At 35.5% G+C, this 18,951-nt stretch overlaps 2 protein-coding genes across 4 annotated transcripts in view; one reads left to right on the top strand and one right to left on the bottom strand.

The window, feature by feature from the left end:
• Positions 1 to 895: 895 nt before the first annotated feature.
• Positions 896 to 5,786, bottom strand: LOC113396479 (zinc finger protein 695-like). The gene is made up of 5 exons (XM_064219009.1): positions 5,662 to 5,786; positions 4,292 to 4,888; positions 3,640 to 3,814; positions 1,517 to 1,648; positions 896 to 1,091 (listed from the first exon to the last, which is right to left on the bottom strand). Exons 1-5 carry the CDS (start codon positions 5,741 to 5,743, stop codon positions 896 to 898), a joined length of 1,182 nt encoding a protein of 393 aa, XP_064075079.1. The 5' UTR covers positions 5,744 to 5,786.
• Positions 5,787 to 6,350: 564 nt separating this feature from the next.
• Positions 6,351 to 18,951, top strand: part of LOC113396477 (NACHT domain- and WD repeat-containing protein 1) — a 58,454-nt gene continuing 45,853 nt past the window's right edge. For all 3 annotated transcript variants that reach the window (XM_026634422.2, XM_026634421.2, XM_026634420.2), the window contains exon 1: positions 6,351 to 6,593. In XM_026634422.2, the coding sequence (XP_026490207.2) occupies positions 6,526 to 6,593 (68 nt within the window). In that variant the 5' untranslated portion in view covers positions 6,351 to 6,525. The remainder of the gene's footprint in view (positions 6,594 to 18,951) is intronic.

Here is an 18,951-nt window from a genome sequence, read left to right as displayed (position 1 = left end):
TTTCTGGAGCGTTTCTTTAAAGCTAGGAATCTGTTTTTATGAGAAATATCCAATAATCCACTCCATCGCATTGGAGCGAATGGAAGAATGCCTAAAGTAGAGGAGGTTCATACGTATGACGTCATCTATATATGACGTCAGAGTCTCAATTCGGACATAATCTATACGTAATCAGAAGCTGCGTAAATATCAAGTAAATTATACTCTTTTATAATTGAACAGAACATTGAACTCTCAATTTAAATCCGCTGCCATTCTGCGTTTATCGTCACTTCACCTATAAGTAAAAAGTAAAATTTGCCTACGTTATATATATGACAGTAAGTTACTTACTGTCTCCTAGTGGTTATAACAGAATTTAGCCACGACGGCCATTATCGAGTTCTCTAGACCGACTTCTGACTGCTAACAGGAGCTATCCCGCTGTGTGTGCGGTTACCTACAGGATTTTGTGGCTCTCATAGTGGGCTTAGATCAATCTGAAGAGAATTGAAACTCGAAAGTTAACTCCTAATACAAATTGCATTTTTTTTTTTAATATTTTAATTAAATCAACCCGAATTTGCAAGGACATTGCTTTTTAATTATAATATGTAGACAGACTGGCAAAATGGGACACCTGATGGAAAGTGGTCACCACCCCCCATAGACATTGGCTCTGTAAGAAATTAACCATCGCCAATGCGCCACCAACCTTGGGAAAGATGTTATGTCCCTTGTGCTGACACTGACTCACTCAGAATATTGCTTAGTGGACATGCTAATTATATAAATATAATAATATCAGTTACAGACAGAAGCAACGGGAAAAAGTACAAAACCAAGATATTTCATTTCAATATTTAAAATAAACATTTTATTCTTATTAACATGCAGGAATACAAAAAAAATACATTTAAACTTTTGCGGTTAAGCAATCTTCTCTTGATTTTTTCATAGAGAGGTCTATCGGACCTTCTTCGTACGACATTTCAGTTGCCTCGGGCTTGTCTATGGTTTTGTTGTGACAAATGAACCCATACAACGGCACCGGCTGTGGAACTTCCGATATTTTCAAAGTGCAGGATACGTGAGAACTTCTAGAGTGCATCCTTGAATAAAGAAAAAAAATACTTAAAAATTTTAAATGCTTTATAGTAAAAATCTGAAGAGATTGCTTGCTTGAATGCGTTAATATTGTGGTAAATATTTCTAAAATAGAAACAATATTTTAATTTATGATAGTGGGGCGGACTAGCCTATGAGCCACCTGATGATAAGTGGTCACCACATCCCATATATATTGGCACCGTAAAAAATTCCTTACAGCGCCAATGTGCCATCAATCTTGGGAATTAAGATATTATGTCCCTTGCGTCTGTAGTTAAACTCTTCTTGCGGTAGAATTATGACCGGTACATATTTTGAGTAACCTACACATTGCAAAAAGTCCCATCATCAAAAAGGCAAAAATCCAATCAGACATGATCCCATAGACAATTACTCCTTTTTAACTATTCGCAAAGGTCCCCCTTACTTGTACTTCCGGCACGCGTCGGCCCGGTGGCGCTCCAGGTAGCGGTGCTGGCTGAACGCCTTCCCGCAGTGCGAGCAGCGCCACTGCCACGTGTGGTGGCCGCGCGTGCGCTGGTGCGCGCGCAGGTTGGACCTGCGCCGCCACACGCTCTACTCACTACTCACTCGCAGTATGGGAGATCACGTAGTTTTAGGAGATCAAAACTGCATGATCTCCTATACTATTGTACTTACCGCGATAGAGATCTAGATGAGATGCAATTAAATTTAGTTTTCAAAAACTAACAAGTGTATCAGTCTATGACTCCATTATGTTTAATTGGGCATCTGTTAGCGTTCATCTCGATACTTTTAAAGTTGAGTACACTTTTGTTAAGTTAACCTGTAGTTTAATTGGTGACGACCACTATATACTAAACTTCTTGCTGAAGGAATGAATTACTCAAAATCGTCAAATGTTTCTTGTTCTAGAGCATAATTTAAACGCAACATCTTAATAGAACGAATTAGATATACTATTTATTGCTATGATTGGACTTATATTGAAATATATATTATTAATTTAAAAAAAAAATATAACTGAATTTGTTATATTTTTATTATTATACGGCTTAAGAGAGATTCATGCCGTTCGCCGTAACGGTATACGAGTCGGTTTCACCCCCGAGGCTTTCATTGTGCATCCGTTGGTGATATAGTATGACATAGTTCAAGCATACTAAATTAAAATTATAATTATTGGAGTAATTAATGTTTTGTAAATAATTTAAAACTGATTCATATAAATGTTTTTCTATCGTAGTGTAATGAACGACTGGAACAAATTATTGACGGAATTCTGTTTTATTTTTATTTTCACGTACTATTTTTATTTATTTAATAGGACTGTTAAATATATCATATTAGTAAAATGTATCCATTTTGTCTAAATCTCACTGTCGAGGTAGTCTGATTTAATATATCCTGCTTGGAAACCAGACATTCATACAAACATTTGTTCTGAATCGTAGCGACATTTGTAGAGGAATATATTGTTTGAGAGCTGAGATGGCCCAGTGGTTAAAACGCGTGCATCTTAACCGATGATTTCGGGTTCAGGCACAGCCACGACAGCCAGGCACCACTGAACTTTCATGTGCTTTATTTGTGTTTATAATTCATCTCGTGCTCGGCGATGAAGGAAAACATCGTGAGGAAACTTGCATGTGTCTAATTTCAACGAAATTCTGCCATTTGTGTATTCCGCCAACTCGCATTGGAGCAGCGTGGTGGAATATGCTCCAAAAACCTTCTCCTCAAAGGGAGAGGAGGCCTTAGCCCAGCAGTGGGAAACTTACAGGCTGCTAATGCTAATGTGAAAATATGTCCGTCTGTCTTTCGGTCCGTTATAATTTTGTACTAAAGCTTGAATCCAATGAAGCTCACAGGTCATATTAACTTTTTTATACCTAATACCTACGACAACCCAATCTAGTTAGAAATTTAGTCTTCTCTATAAACAGTCTATTCCAATCGAAGTAGGAAAAAAGATAAACAAACCTTAGATTTACGTATTTCATGCGATTTGCTAATAACTCAGCTATATTGTGCACCACTGAGAGTTTATGATTAATATATCTTTATTTGTAATACAACACTATTACACTTAACTACTTATTTCCACTTTAATTTTACTTCCAAAATTCCGATAACAGTTTCGTCGACGTTCAAAACGCAATTTTTTCGCAAATCCATAGTGAATATCATAGATTAAGCAAGCCCACCAATGACATCGCGTCAATTTGCCGTCAAATATATTTGGCTTTTCTCCTCTTGTGTTTGGAATAAAGTACACGTCATGTAAAAACTACTGAACGTATTATTATGAGACTCATCACTCTACACTCTTTTCACGGTTGTCGGATTGCTTTCCCGCCTGGCTATAAGAGCAAGGGCATAGAGAGTGAGCCTGTGTTTGCACACACACACAGTGCCGCCTGGTCTTTGAGATTTACCGTAATCATGACCATTGTCTACCGGTTGACGAACATCCCATATACCAAAAATACAAGATTAAGCTAGAACGTTAAACTTTAACACAGTAAGGCATATATTGTGACCTATTGTGAATTGTAATATACTCACCGGTCCGCGAAGGTCCTGCCGCAGTGCGGATGGGGACAAGGGAAGGGCCGCTCCCCAGTGTGGAGGCGGAGATGTCCCTTCAGCACCCAGGGCCTGTCGAAACCTTTGCCGCAGTACGAGCACACGTGACTGGCTCGCGGACGTGGCTCCCAATCGCGGAATTTTGGACATTCTTCTAGATATAGATAATTTTTAGTTTTTTTTATATGCAGGTAGACTGACAAAGGAGCGACTTGATGGTAAACAGTCACCACTGCACAACAATACTAGCACTGTTAAAACTATTGACCATTCCTTATAACATCAATCCGCCACAAGCCTTGGGAACTAAGATATCATACTCCTTTTACTTGTAGTTACACTGGCTCACTCACCCTTCAAATTGGAACAGACCGTTGCTCAACTTAAGCGGGTAATATTGCATTCTATTCGAAGTGCTCTGTAAATTTGGTGATTCAAAATCCGTTCTGAGCGGATGTCTACATCTAATTTCAAGTTTCTACGCGTTATTGGTTCTGAGATTTCGTGATTAATCAGTCAGTGTTATTTAGCGCTTTTATATACGTATATACATAGATTACATCATACAAATATATTAATACTCTATTCAATAGTAAATTTATACGAGTTTTAAAATGTCTTCCGAACTCACCTTTATCGACCAAATTTAGTTTTACACCTTCAGTAATCTGACATTCCACGTTTTCCTTGTCGAACGATTCCTTACAGAACAGTAGTTCCTTGTTAAGTTTCTCATCTGCATTATTTTCGACCAAACTTTTCAATTTCTCGGCAATTTTGTCGATTTCCGAACCTTTGACCGGTTTCGCTTTGAGTTCTCGATTCTTAATCTCTTCGATGATCGGCGCCAAGGGTGATTTTTTATCTTTTTTTAAATCATTCCTCTGTGGCAAAGGTGCTTGTTTCGTACGCTTGTAACGTCTTGTTTTTTTTTCAGTGAAAATCTTCCGTTCGGTCTTCGCCTCGTTGGATCGTAGGTTGTAAATCTTTTCGTCGCGTTTCGCCGTCGTTTTTTTCGGTTCGGGATTATTTACCGGTTTTTCGTTTTCCAAAGCGTAATCGTAACATTCAGTGTCTATGAAGTGTTGTATGAACTGGCTTTTCTTTAATAACTGAAGGTAGAATCGTGTAGAGATCGGTACTTTGTCGTGGTATATCGTTTCGTTAATTTTTAATAAAGTTTTCTGTTTCTTATTTTGAAGTTTTGGGACACGTGGCGTCTTTGTATCTTCTGAAAATATATATTTTTGTTAATGCACTATTAAGTTACGGCTACATCGAGCTAGTGTTGTGATTGGACAAACTTGTTAAGTTCTGAACTATATAAACAAAGTATGAAATTTGATAAAATAATAATAAAAACAATACTCATCAGATATTTGCCATCAAGTAGCAATATTTAGTATTGTAGGGTTTCGGTTTTAAGGGTAATTGACTTAACATATTCATTCCATGATTGGTGGTGCATTGACGATGTCTAACTTCTGTAGTTACCCACAGGGGACACATCCTCCTAAAGTAGGTGGCGCTTTGTATAAATAAATAATATTTCTTATGCTAGCCCAAGTCTAAGGGCGAAGTTACTACTTACCATCAGGTGATCCATTTGTCCGACCGCCATCTTATTACTAAATGTTAAAACATACCATTTAAATAATAATAGAAATATAATATAATAATATAAGAAATATAATAAACGAAACTCGTCTTAAAACAAAAACAAAATTACAATTATAAAGCAAAGTATCATACAGACAATATTACGCTTTTTTTTACAACTATATAAATGGCACTTACCTTAAATATATTCTAAAATAAAATATATTTGCCGTACACGATCGCTGTGTCTATAATAAATAAATTGTATACACTAGTTTTAATTAATTTTAATAATCATCTTTAAAACAACAACTATAATTAATTTTGGGTCTAAAAATAAAATAATTTTTTTATATGAAAAATATAATAACAAAAAAATTTTTATAAAATATATGTAAAGGCAAGTTTTCATGTAAAAAGCACCTGTTTCATGTGTAAAGGATCCTTGACGAGGACGCACAGAGTTCAAATAACACCTAGGCATTATATTAAATACTAGAAAAAGTATAATATACTTAAAATATATTGTTTAATACACATAATCTAATGATATAAATGTAATACTGTAAGGCACTTGTTGAGATACGACAGCTGGAAACAAGCAAAAACAGCGTTTTATTTTTAAGAATTCCGAATTTAAACGATGGCGGCTGTCCCCTCGGCTGCCAGTTTGATTGCCACAGATGATTTATGATGTTTAAATTTAAAGCTCCTTCCACACCCATAGCGTATACAACTCTTAGTATTTATAATTTATAAATATTTATTATGATATTAACATAAAAGTATAAACATACTTTTTATTAACGAATAAATTTAAAAAAAAAGATAATTATTTTCAGTATTTATGTATGTTTATAAAATAAAATAAAAAACTATAAAACGTATTGAGTTTTGTTTCAAACATAACATTAATAAAATTAAATTAACAAATAAATGCTGATTAGTTAAAATTATTTGGCAAATATATAAAAACTCTTTGGTCTTAAAGCTTTCAACGATTGAACGTGAAAAGCGTGAAAATGACGCGCGCGCGGAAACTGCGGAGGGGGAGACGAGAAAACGCGCATCGATTTATTCGCGTTCGGGGACTCGGTGCGGTTGGACGTGTCACTCGAATTAAAATTTACCGCTCGACGATCGTAGCCGGGCGATGCTAAACAATGATAGAATGTTCGTTCGTTTGTTTTCATAAATTACACTGTGTCTAGTGCGGTTTTTGGACGTATGTGGTAGTGAAAAGGTGGTGGCCGGTCCGGCGAAGTCATGGGCAATTCCTGCAGCTCAGGCCAAGCTCATAAGGACAAGGATAGTGTCTCCCAGCATTCTGAAGAGTGAGTACCACTTATACGTGAAGGTCGTCGGTCACAATAGACTACAAGACGGACATAATGATAACATTGTATTATTTGTTTTACAATAATGTCCGGTAGCGAGATAAGCGCAGATGTGATCAAAATAAATCAATACATTGACAACGCTTGCCTACAGGTTGTTCGGATGATTTATTCTACTACAAAAAATGTTTTTGTCTATATAAAAAAAGTACAGTAGATGTATATAAATATTAATTATGTTATAATTTTAATAAAAATAAATACTATATTTCGATAATAAATATATCACGAAATATGGTGAAACGGAAGGAGTTTTTTATAATAATTTCTATTAAGAGAAACTTTGATTGGTTTTTTTTTAATTTACATTTTTATTATAGTTGCATTGAATACACGCAGTTTAATATACAGCATAATTAATAATTATCATCAGCCAGTGTTCTTATGTATACTATTGGACGAAGACCTCTCATAGGAGACCTATTAATAATAAATTCTACGATATGGGTATCAAGATATTTTACGTAAATACCGTATTATAACTGGTGAACAGTTTAAATATTTAACAATGAGCCCTTGCAAAAATAGAGTCGTTTGAAGTTTTATTGGTCGTATAACTTTGTCTTCTATATTTATATATTAGTATTAGATATTAAAGTTAAGAAATGTAGTTCGTACACGAAGGTCGAAGATTCAAAGTATTTTTTTAAATTTTTACTGTAAAAAAAAAAGTGTGACCATACAATATGCTTGTAGTTAGTTTGTATATTTTCGTTCGTTGGAAAATTATATATACGAAAGTAACTCAGTCTGTTACCTCTTTATGATTGAACCACTGAAACGATTACGATAAAATTTGGTCTGGAAATAGGGTTCGGATTTTTTTAAGGATGTTTGTTAAAAAGGGGTTGACTGTTTGTGTGCTATACAGTTTTATAATTTCGCGCGGGTCACGCCGCGGGTTCAGTTAGTAAATAATAATATCAAAATAATACGAAATTCGTCGGAATTATTTAATATTTCAATACGTTGTAGTAAAGATCATGGAGGCCTATTACTAGTGATAGGAATCTGTGCTCATTTTTGACTATATATACAATAAAAAGAGGAGAAAGTTGCCTAATGGTATGTGGTCACCGTCCAGAAACTGACACTGTATAAACCAATAGCAAACCGATAATACATAAAAGCACAAAGCTCTCCCACCAGACCGATGGACGTACCACAAGTAAAAGCTAGTTAAAGTAATCTTTAATAAGAATAACACAAATTGATACTAATATTATAATTTCGAAAGTAGGTATTACTACATTCTACAAACGAGCCTTTTTTTTTTTTTTTTTGTTTAACGAGGAGGAAATACATTTACGCATGCCGCCCGGTCGGGGGACCGGGACGGGTATGTGGGACTCAACCGGGGCCTAATGCCCCGTGCCAGGGCAGATGCCCTGTCCTACCCACTAAAACCATCCTCGGGTTTCCACCATGCCGCCGAGTGGTGAGGCCACGGGATCGCCAAGGGCATGCAACCGCGACCCCACCAGCGGCAGCCGCCGTAAGGCGGCTGAATATCCATGGAAAGCGCGCCTAGTGCGCGCCTTCCCCCTCATCCTCCATGTGGGAATGTGACGAACTCCCCCGAGTCCGCCACTGGAGGCTGGGCGTCAACGAAGCTGACGCCCTGCGGCGGATAAGATGGTAGGCTCCGCCGCTGACCGCCGGTGTAAAACACCTGGGAGGCTCGAGTAGCGAGCCCTCCCACTCCCTCCTAGCCAACGAGGCCACTCACATGGTTCGCCCTGACGCCGATCAGGGACGTACCAGGAGCGGCCCCGCGGCATCCCTCCCGCCAGTCTTAGCCGTGGCCGACGAGCAAGCTCAAGCCGGCCCCGTTGCCCAGGGTACACCACGAGGAGGTGACTGACATGTACCCCTCTACAAACGAGCCTAGCTTAACTTAGCTTTTGAGGGTAAAAGGTCTAAAAAATATATATTTTTATTTATTTAACATGGGAATGTTAAATAAATAAATATATATATTTTATATAACTAGATAAATATATTTAATTCATAAACGAAATTCAATAAAGTTTTTTCAGGTTGGAACCCGCAATTGTCGTTTATGATTCACCTTTGCTAGCCACTAAACTATTTTGGGTTTAAAATCAAAATTTTTATTTTTTATTCGAGTAGGTTCGTAAAAACGCTTTTGAATAGTCATACAATATTGAATTAAATGTAAACTTACCACCGGTTCGGAAAGTAGACTCCACCGAGAAGAACCGCCAAGAAACTCAGTAGTCACTCTTTTCAACCATTTTAATAACAGTGTATGTCAGTAAAGAACAATTCAATATTTATATATCTTATCTAGAAATAAAAAATACTCCAAGCTCTTATCTTTTATATTTAATAATAATAATAATAAATATTGGACAACATCACACACATTACTCTGATCCCAATGTAAGTAGCTAAAGCACTTGTGTTATGGAAAATCAGAATTAACGACGGTACCACAAGCACACAGACCCAAGACAACATAGGAAACTAATGAACTGTTTCTACATCGACTCGGCCGGGAATCGAACCCGGGACCTCGGAGTGGCGTGCCCATGAAAATCGGTGTACACACTACTCGACTACGGAGGTCGTCATATAATATTGTATTGAGTAATATGCCTTATTTATCAATGTTTTTCTGACATGAGTTTTATTTTTTTTAATAGGCCAAATAAAGATTTTAGTCAGCTAACTGTTTCAGTGAAGGAATGCGAGAACAATAACATTAAGCACAAACTGAAATCGTGTGCTATTTACAAGCATTTTCTTGTATATAAAAAAGCAATTAATTACATGAAAATTCAAAGTTACTTGAATTAATATTCAATTTAATTTGTAATTATAATTCTCGACCTAAAATGTAATTATAACGCTCGGCTGTGTAAGAAAATATCGTAAGGAAACCTTCATGTGTCGGAGGGAAATGTCACGTGTCAGCATTGAAGCAGCTTGGCGGAATAAACTATCAAAGGAGTGGAGGTGATCGCCCAGAAGTGGAAGATTCAACTTTTATTCAGAATATTAAATTTTATTTTGAGTTTATTTTCAATATAAAAAAAATATTATGCAGAGAATTGGCGAGAGTGGGGCTTTGTGTATGTTGGTCCCAAGGTTTGTGACGCATTGGTGTTATGAGAAAAGATTAATATTTGTCACAGTGCCGTATGTCTATGGTCAGTTGTATGGGCATTGGTGACCACTATTTATCCGGTGGCCCATTTGCCAGTCCGTCTAACAGTGACATAAATAAAGGATTAATTTATTTTTATTAATTTTGTTTTTAAGTTTTTCATATATTTTCGATACGTACAGACCATCAATATTCTTATTCCAACAATATATCTATTATATAATAAGATATTCAGTTAACCCAGGAATGTAAATTAAGTTTTCACCATAACACAGCAGTTTTAATTTCGCTGTGAATTATTATTAAAGCGCTTTCGCTTCAACTTTTTAAATAAACTGAAAAAGTAAAGCGCTTGAAACAATATTACTTTAAACTTAATAGATAAAAGTATCAAACAGATCGTCAGGAGTTAATAAACTTGGTAAGAAAAAACACAAAACTTTTAACTTTATAAATTATCCGACAAAATCAAATATTTACAAATATTTTCGTTGCTGGTTGATCAGGACGATGTCTTAAATTTAGTCGTAATATAATTTTTAGTGTTCCAATTATATTATGAAATGGTACATCTTCCCATGGTGATAGGGTATTGTTCAAGTCTGTCTGGGTAGGTACCACCCACTCATACAGAAATACTTAGTATAGTTGAGTTCTGGTTTAAAAGTGAGTGAACCAATGTGACAACAGGCACAAGGGACATAAAATATTCGTTCCCATGGTTGGAGGCGCATCGGCGATGTGACGAATGGGGACCATTCAACTATTACGGAAGCAAAATTTTAGTAGTGTTTAGCCCGACTCTCCCCCTAACAGCTAAAGTAAGAAAAGCTCATACCAACCATTAGGCTAACGCAAATATATACAGGGTTATTGGTAATTAGACGTAATCCCGTTAGGTGATAGGGGTGACTATTTGCGATAATTTTAACCCCCACATGCAAAAGTGAACCATTTTTGAGTTATCGCGTTTTTTAGATTTTTTCAAAATAAGTCAAAAATGCAACTTCAAAAATTTATTAAAAAAAAAGTATCATTAAAAATCTATTTTTTTCTTCTGATTTATAAAAACGATTAAACACTGGATATTTTTCAATATTTAAACAATAATTATCGGTCCAAATTTAAAAATGCGAGACGGAAAACGATATATTTAATATAATTCGTACCCTTACCAAAGCATTATTTTTTCGCCTTTTCGGATATAGGTACTTAGATGCTGTACTAAATAGATATTACCCAATCTTGTTAATATACATACAAAGTAATTACTCAAAATATCATTTATTTAAGTAGGCTCCTAATCCTAAAAGCAACTTTGAATCGTCGTGTGATAATATTTTATTATATATAAAACTACAAACGTTCTAAAATGTAGACTATATCGAGAAGAACCAGCAAGAGCCTGAGAATTATATGAAATTTAATTGAAATACAACTAAACAAGAACAAGAAAACTAGGGCGTGTCTAGGAAGAGAAGATGTATCGTCGTTATAACACTGTTAAATTAAAAATACACTTAAAATCAATTCATCAATACTTACAATCGAATTATTCTCAGCTTCTTGTTTTGTGAAATTATAAATCGTGATTAGACATTACACGAATATATTAATTTATTGATAACAGCAAACTATCCATTAAAGGAAAGAGTACAATTTATTTGTAGCAGTATCCTATTGTTCTACGCTTAAATTGCTTATCTTATATACAAAAAGATTGTAATCACTACCGGCCTTACTTGTTTAACGGGTGTTTCGTTAAAAACAGATTTATCTCTTTCGGACGTTATTGATTTTACATTTGAAAGAAGAAGACGGCATGTTTTACTAATCACACCCCAAACAACATTTATAGGTTAAGCCGAGCTGACCAGAATTATAATTAGGTTTTCGAAAGAGGGCCTTATTACTTATACTCTATTCCAACCGTAAAAGAAGAAAAGACAAATAAACAATATTTGACAGCAAATAGACGCGATATAATTGAGAGTTTGATCAATCTATGATATTCACTATGGGTTTGCGAAAAAATTGCGTTTTGAACGTCGACGAAACTGTTGTCGGAATTATGGAAGTAAAATTAAAGTGGAAATAAGTAGTTAAGTGTAATAGTGTTGTATTACAAATAAAGATATATTAATCATAAACTCTCAGTAGTGCACAATATAGCTGAGGTATTAGCAAATCGCATGAAATACGTAATCTAAGGTTTGTTTATCTTTTCTCCTACTTCCATTGGAATAGGGTATAGATTACTTATGAAATAGACGATGCTTATGGATGCAAATCAAACCTTGATGGAAGGAAACCTGTGACTGAATTCACTTTTGCGCATTGCTAATTATGAGCCGAGATGGCCCAGTGGTTAGAACGCGTGCATCTTAACCGATGATTTCGGGTTCAAACCCAGGCAGGCACCACTGAGTTTTCATGTGCTTAATTTGTGTTTATAATTCATCTCGTGCTCGGCGGTGAAGAAAAACATCGTGAGGAAACCTACATGTGTCTAATTTCAACGAAATTCTGCCACATGTGTATTCCACCAATCCGCATTGGAGCAGCGTGGTGGAATATGCTCCATACCTTCTCCTCAACGGGAGAAGAGGCCTTAGCCCAGCAGTGGGAAATTGACAGGCTGATTATGTTTATGTTATGTAATTATAAATTCCAAACTATTTCTTTATAATATCCTTAAACAGGAGAGGAAGCCTGCCGAGCAGTGCGATATAAACCTGACCTGATGGTAAGTAGTAATCACCGCCCATAGACTTTGCCGCCGTAATTATTTTCAAACATTCCTGGCATCTCCAATACGTGGTGTATAAACAAACAACCTAGGAAGCTAAGATGTTATGTGACGTAGTTACGCTGCTTCGCTCGTCATTCGTACCGAATCAACAATACTGAGTAATAATAATAATAGTATTTTTATGAGCCTACTCGAATGAAGAATATTATGAGTTTGATAATGCTGCTTGGTGGAAGAATATCTGATGAGTGGGTCGTACCTACACAAACAGACTTACAACAGCGTGCGTGAATCAGTGTTTTTACAATAACAAGATATAACATTTGAGATGGTTGTCGTGATCATGGCTCCAGGAGTGCTAATGACTTTGGACTAAGGTTTCCAATTACGTGGAAAATCAAATCTGAGTATAAATCTAATCTTATATAGAAATCAAGAACTATTTGTTGTGCGTACAGTAAAACTATTACAAAATCTCATCGATTGTAAATTTACGCGATTTTACTTGTAGTAAGGCTTTGTACAAGCAGGTATGGGTAGGTAAGTATTCTAACGGCAAACCACAATGCTTAGTATCGTTGTGTTCCGGTTTCAAAGGAGAGTTTAGCAGTATAACTACAGACACGGGTAACATCTGAATACCCAATATTGGTGGCGCATTGGCGATTCAAGAATATTAATATTTCTTACAGCACCGATGTTTCTGGGCGTTAGAGCCTACCAGGTGGTTCATTTGGTCGTACGCCTACCAATTTCAATTCCAAAATAAAACTCTAGAGTTTATTTATCTCTACTACTTCGATTGGATTTGGCTAAACAAACTTGAGCCGAGATGGCCCAGTGGTTAGAACTCGTACATCTTAACCGATGATTTCGGGTTCAAACCCAGGCATGCACCACAGAATTTTAATGTGCTTAATTTGTGTTTATAATTCATCTCGTGCTCGACGGTGAAAGAAAACATCGTGAGGAAACCTGCATGTGTCTAATTTCAACGAAATTCTGCCACATGTGTATTCCACCAACCCGCATTGGAGCAGCGTGATGGAAAATGCTCCAAACCTTCTCCTCAAAGCGAGTGGAGGCCTTGGCCCAGCAGTGGGAAATTTACAGGCTGTTAATGTAATGTAATGTAAAAATGTAAAAACAAATCCAATCTCTCAACAAAACGATGTTATCATTCCATACATGTCGGTACCATTGTAGGATGACGTGTATGTGGCACACATACAAACAGTCACACAACAAGCGTGACACCCACACCGAGCTGAACACTTATATTATCATTTATTAACCTAAATTCTTGCAAGATTATTACAGCATGAATTCGTTGTACATATCTGGTATAAATAGCTACCCGTCCGAACTTCGTACACGAAATAAAATAGCCCATGATATTCCTTTAAATGATTTTACATTTTTTTTAATGTGTTTTTATTTATGATTCAAAAAGTACATTAATTTGGACCACCTGATGGTTAGGGCATCACCACCCATAGACAATATTGCTGTAAGAAACATTAACCAATCCTTACATCGCCAATGCTCCACCTACCTTGGAAACTACGATGTTATGTCCACTGTGTCTGTAGTTATACTGGCTTACTCACCCTTCAAACTGGAACACAACCATACTGGGTACTGTTATTTGGCGGTAGAATATCTAGTATATGGGGTGGTACCTACGCAGAATATTTTAATCAGCGTAAATCATAAACCATAAAATCACCTTTTAACGACAAGATTACGTAACATTAAAAAAATCTACTGTTATTAAATTTCATATTTATGTACTGACAAAGTAAATCTTTGGGAGCAATTACACATTTTATTGAACGCAAATCAAATTCTGAAATGTCTTACAAACAATATGAACCCAAGATTAATGTTCCTTACAGTCTGGATGGCGATGGTAAATTCTACTAGAATTCTTGCCACCACTCGGCGGTCATGATTTATACAGTATCTATTTTTAATTCCAATTTGTACTAAATAAAATAAATCTTAAGTAGATTATATTAACGCCTACCTTAAAGTTGTACAGTTATTTGCTACGCGTCATGTTGAACTTTGCGTAGGCACTTCTGGCCCAAGTCGCCACTCAGAATTGATTCCTTAAAGATGAGTAAAATTAAATAAATAACATTAGTAATATGACTTATATATAAAGTACACCAAATCCACGGAAAAAATGACTGGAGATACAAACAAAACAATAAATATATACAAATCTCCGTACGTTTGTATGATACTTAACTCCTCCTGAGCGGTTTTACCGAATTCGATGAAATTATCTTTGTTCGGAGATTGGAACCAGTAGGTGGTGATCGGTCAGTAAATACAATTCTAATTACACCCGGATGAACTTAGGACGGCAGCTATTTATCTTCTTCTGTCTTCGTATCGGCAAGAAGACCGCTGAACATTTTGATATGAAAGTAGCATTATATTCTGCGTATTTCAGAGAAGATTTTTGACTTAATATTGTCATACAAAATAATTCAACATTATTATTCATAACGTAACCACAGAAAAACGTGGTCAAGTATCTTTATAAGAAAAAGATTTGGGGCTAAGCACAGAAGCACATGAACAGATAATTGCACAGACAGTGTAATGTACACAGCCATGTATACACTGAAATTAAATTAACAGCCATGTACACGTAACATCTTCTCAGCTCCCCTAATTGATGGCATATTTATCGTGTGAGCGTTGGTTTAATGTTAGTGACACTATTTCTGGTTTAAGGCGACCGTTTAGTATCAGATTGCCCACACGTCTAATTCGATTTATTTTTATACGAGGAGGTTTCCGATTTGGATGTTTATATATTTTTTGTATGTTGTATGTTCCGGCATAACTCTGTCATATATAGTAGGATTTGCAAAATTTTCTTTATGTTTGAAAGAGGTTTATGACTGACATGGTCCCATTTTTATTTTATTTAAAATCTGATGTTGGGTTTCGGAGACAGAAAACGGAACTCTTCAATAAATCCTAGCAAATCAACCGCTATTGCTGCTACATGCTATTGAAAATATTTTTTAATTAAAAAACCATTTTATTTAGTTCTCTCTCCTCGAAATACATGTATTACAGTTTATTATAGACAAAATGCCGAGAAATGAAGTGAGAAAAGAGTACCTACCATCTGTACTTAGTAAAAAAATTTAGTAAGGGATCTCCTTGCGTCGTATTCCTGGATAACAAAAAAGTAATTCAAAATATACTTTATTCAAGTAGGCTTTCAGCCCTGTTTCACAATTAAGCGATTAAAATAAGCAATTAAAAGTATTTCATTAGATTAAATAGAATTTTGCTTTTATTCAAACATCATGCGACCCACGTACAAAATAACGCGCATATTTGCATTGTTAGTGGTCGCAGTCCGACGCGATGAATTTAAAACGGTTGACATAAAAACTAGACATATATAAATCTATTTATAAAAAGCAGAGGATGTTGGGATGTCTGGTTTTTTTCAATAAAATAAAGAGAGACTTCAAAAGATTATTTGATATGTAACGAAATTAACATGACTACGATATATGTTATATCCTACTAACTGATTACGGCCTAACCATCTGCGCAGCAGATATATATGTGTGGTGGAGACATCAACCGTCGTGCCGGCGGTGCCCAACGGGCGCACCAAGTTGCTCAAGAAGACGACACTGAGGGTGGATTTGTTTTGCTGCAATCTTAGTGACCTCATAAAGATAGCCAGATAGATATATCTGGACAATATCCTTTATAACGTAAAACTCATTTTAAATATTTTTAAAAACGTGCTGTATTATTAAATTAGGACAACCATGTCCTGTAATGATACCTATATATACGGTCTTGATCATTAATTAAATATAACTCCATTGTGCCGAAAATCAAGTGTACTCTCTATTTCCTTTCATGTGATGGAATGTCCATTCCAACACAACCAAAACAGTTCAGGCCCAGGACAAACTAGTGTTGGAAGTACGAAGTGAACCATTCCTAACTATGTCTTTATTATATTGTTAATTGTAAGCATTTACAAAATTACATAAACCTTTATTAGTTTCATTCGGTGGTTCAGCTCAGGGTATTTTATTTTCTGAAACTGTTAAAGTTTTACTCTAACCAGGATTATGATTTAAGGGTATTTAGTTAATAGTAATTTGTTTTTTTTTAGAATCGGTCACATTAGTATTCCGCTAGTTCTCGATGAAATATATTTTTAGAGCAGTTATTTAAAGCACCTTTACGCCTTTAGCCGTCTGGGTATCTATGATGTTATAGTCCTGTGCCTGAAATTGCACTGACTCACTTACCTTTCAAACTGGTATTCAAATCAATTCTTAGTTTAATGGCTTTTAGTTGTTGACAGGGCACAGATTATTTCGCCAATGTCACGTAGGATGAAGAAGACACGAAAGAGATTGATCGGTACGGTTGAGGAATTCAAACTGGTATATTGCCTGTCGGTAGAATAATTGAGGAGTGCGTGGTATCCAAACACTTAAACAAAAATCATTGATAAAAATATGTAAACTAAATAGTCTTATATGGCTACGAATCAAAAGTAATAAAAGAAGCATACAGTAAGAGAAGTTATATTCGTTATATAACAGTGTAAAAAATGTCCCACTGTTAGTGGACTGTACCGAAATGTTCCCAAAAATATGATCAACAGAAAAATAAAAGGTTTTAACCGACAAAGATAAGAGAATTACTAAATATGAGACGTATACATCGGATATATTTAACCAATATGTACAAATACATATTTCATTCAGCCTCCGGACCCAAGAATTGTTTTAGGAGCCTCAAAAACAAAACTTGTAAAATTACATCAGAGAAGACTCATGTTAGCTCCGCACTGAACTGAGAATTAACCTCATTAGGCTACAATTTCTGAGAACGTATCGTAAGGTACTTAATTATTTATTTTGTTCTGTTTGTGTGTTATATATATTTATAAAACAGTGTTATCTAGCAACGGACAGATTTTTGGTTGGTCTTCACGTTTGCATTCGACATTGAATGTTGAATGCATATTTTCGAAAGTGATATAATTGTAAGAAATAACGTAACATATATATTAATAGCCATAAGATTGTACAACCAATCAGATTCCTACGAATTTACGAAAATTACCGCACCGTTTATTTGATACTATACTTAAGGCCTGGCTATAAACAAATTATTTGTACATGGTAGTAAATATCTACCAAAAGGTCCCCAAATTCAAGGATTCCCAAGGGCCCCAGCATAGCTTGAGACGGCTCTGCGTCCGCCAAAGTATACCATAAAATATATATATAAAGATACAACTCTGTGAATAAGTTAGTATACCAAGTGGTTCAATTTCGTTCTATTTAGAAGGATCAAAAGATTGCCCTTTAAAGCGATTGTCCTAATTATACTAAGCGTTGTCACACCCTGCCTGCCTGTCACTATCAATCATTGTCGCTCTGCATGTACATGGGAATGTCAAACAAAACAAAATGTTTATATTGAAGAAATCATATAAAATACTAACTAAAAATATAACTGACTTCAATTTTTTTTTCTTCATATTTAAACAAGAACAGACGTGAGTGTTTAAAAGAAGAATTATCCAAGTAAGCCCATAAGTGATGTTCTGAGGTAACAAAGATAAAAAATATAAACGTGAGGTGAGGCCACGCGGTTGGACCGACGTTGTTTTACGCTATACATATAATATGTATTAAATAACAGTCGACGAAATAAATAAACAAAGTTTGAGAATAATTAAATTTTCTAAAATCCTGCGTGAATTAAAAAAATAAGTTTAAATAATCTGTATCTACTCATATAATGAGATTGGAGTGTCTGCAATATTAAAATAATACACGGTACGTAAACCAAAAAAAAAATATTTTCCAATTTATGTCTGTCTGTTTGTTCCGGCTAATATCCGGAACGGCTGGATCGATTTTCACGGGACTATCACTGGTAGTTTGCTGATGTCATGAGGAGTAACTTAGGGTTACTTTTATTTTAGATTTATATATTATATAAAATAAAGGCTGCAATGTCCAAATACTGTCTAGTATCGCGCGCAACCCTCGCGCTGCCGTCACGTCGGGTTCCTCCCACCAGCGACTTAATATCACAAAAGCTGCCTAATGTAGAATTACTAAGTTATAGTAAAATCTGCGATCTGAACAATAACTTTTCTGTTAAATTCAAACGCGCGCGAAGTCACGGGCACAGCTAGTTCTAAATAATAACACGAGTGAAAACAATCACATGGTGCATTACAGTCGTTAGTGACTATGAAAGTTACTAAGTAAGTAAAACTATTTAAAACAAATATTGGATTAACCTTTCGCCATCGGACAAGACTTTGTCCGAGCTAAAATCAGTAAGTAAATGAATTTTGTTTAAAGTGAACAAAATGC

Source organism: Vanessa tameamea, chromosome 25, assembly GCF_037043105.1.
Source record: "Vanessa tameamea isolate UH-Manoa-2023 chromosome 25, ilVanTame1 primary haplotype, whole genome shotgun sequence".
In the NCBI taxonomy this organism is placed as follows: Eukaryota; Metazoa; Arthropoda; class Insecta; order Lepidoptera; family Nymphalidae; genus Vanessa; species Vanessa tameamea.
Note: the sequence above shows the minus strand (reverse complement) of the source record. Positions and strands in the feature narration are given on the sequence as shown.

Coding starts and splice junctions, on each gene's coding strand:
- LOC113396479 (XM_064219009.1), bottom strand. CDS start 5,743: ATGCCTAGGTGTTATTTGAACTCTGTGCGTCCTCGTCAAGGATCCTTT. Junction 4,889..5,661: donor TGCTTTTTACATGAAAACTT/GCCTTTACATAT, acceptor TATTTTCAGAAG/ATACAAAGACGCCACGTGTC. Junction 3,815..4,291: donor ACTAAATTTGGTCGATAAAG/GTGAGTTCGGAA, acceptor ATCTATATCTAG/AAGAATGTCCAAAATTCCGC.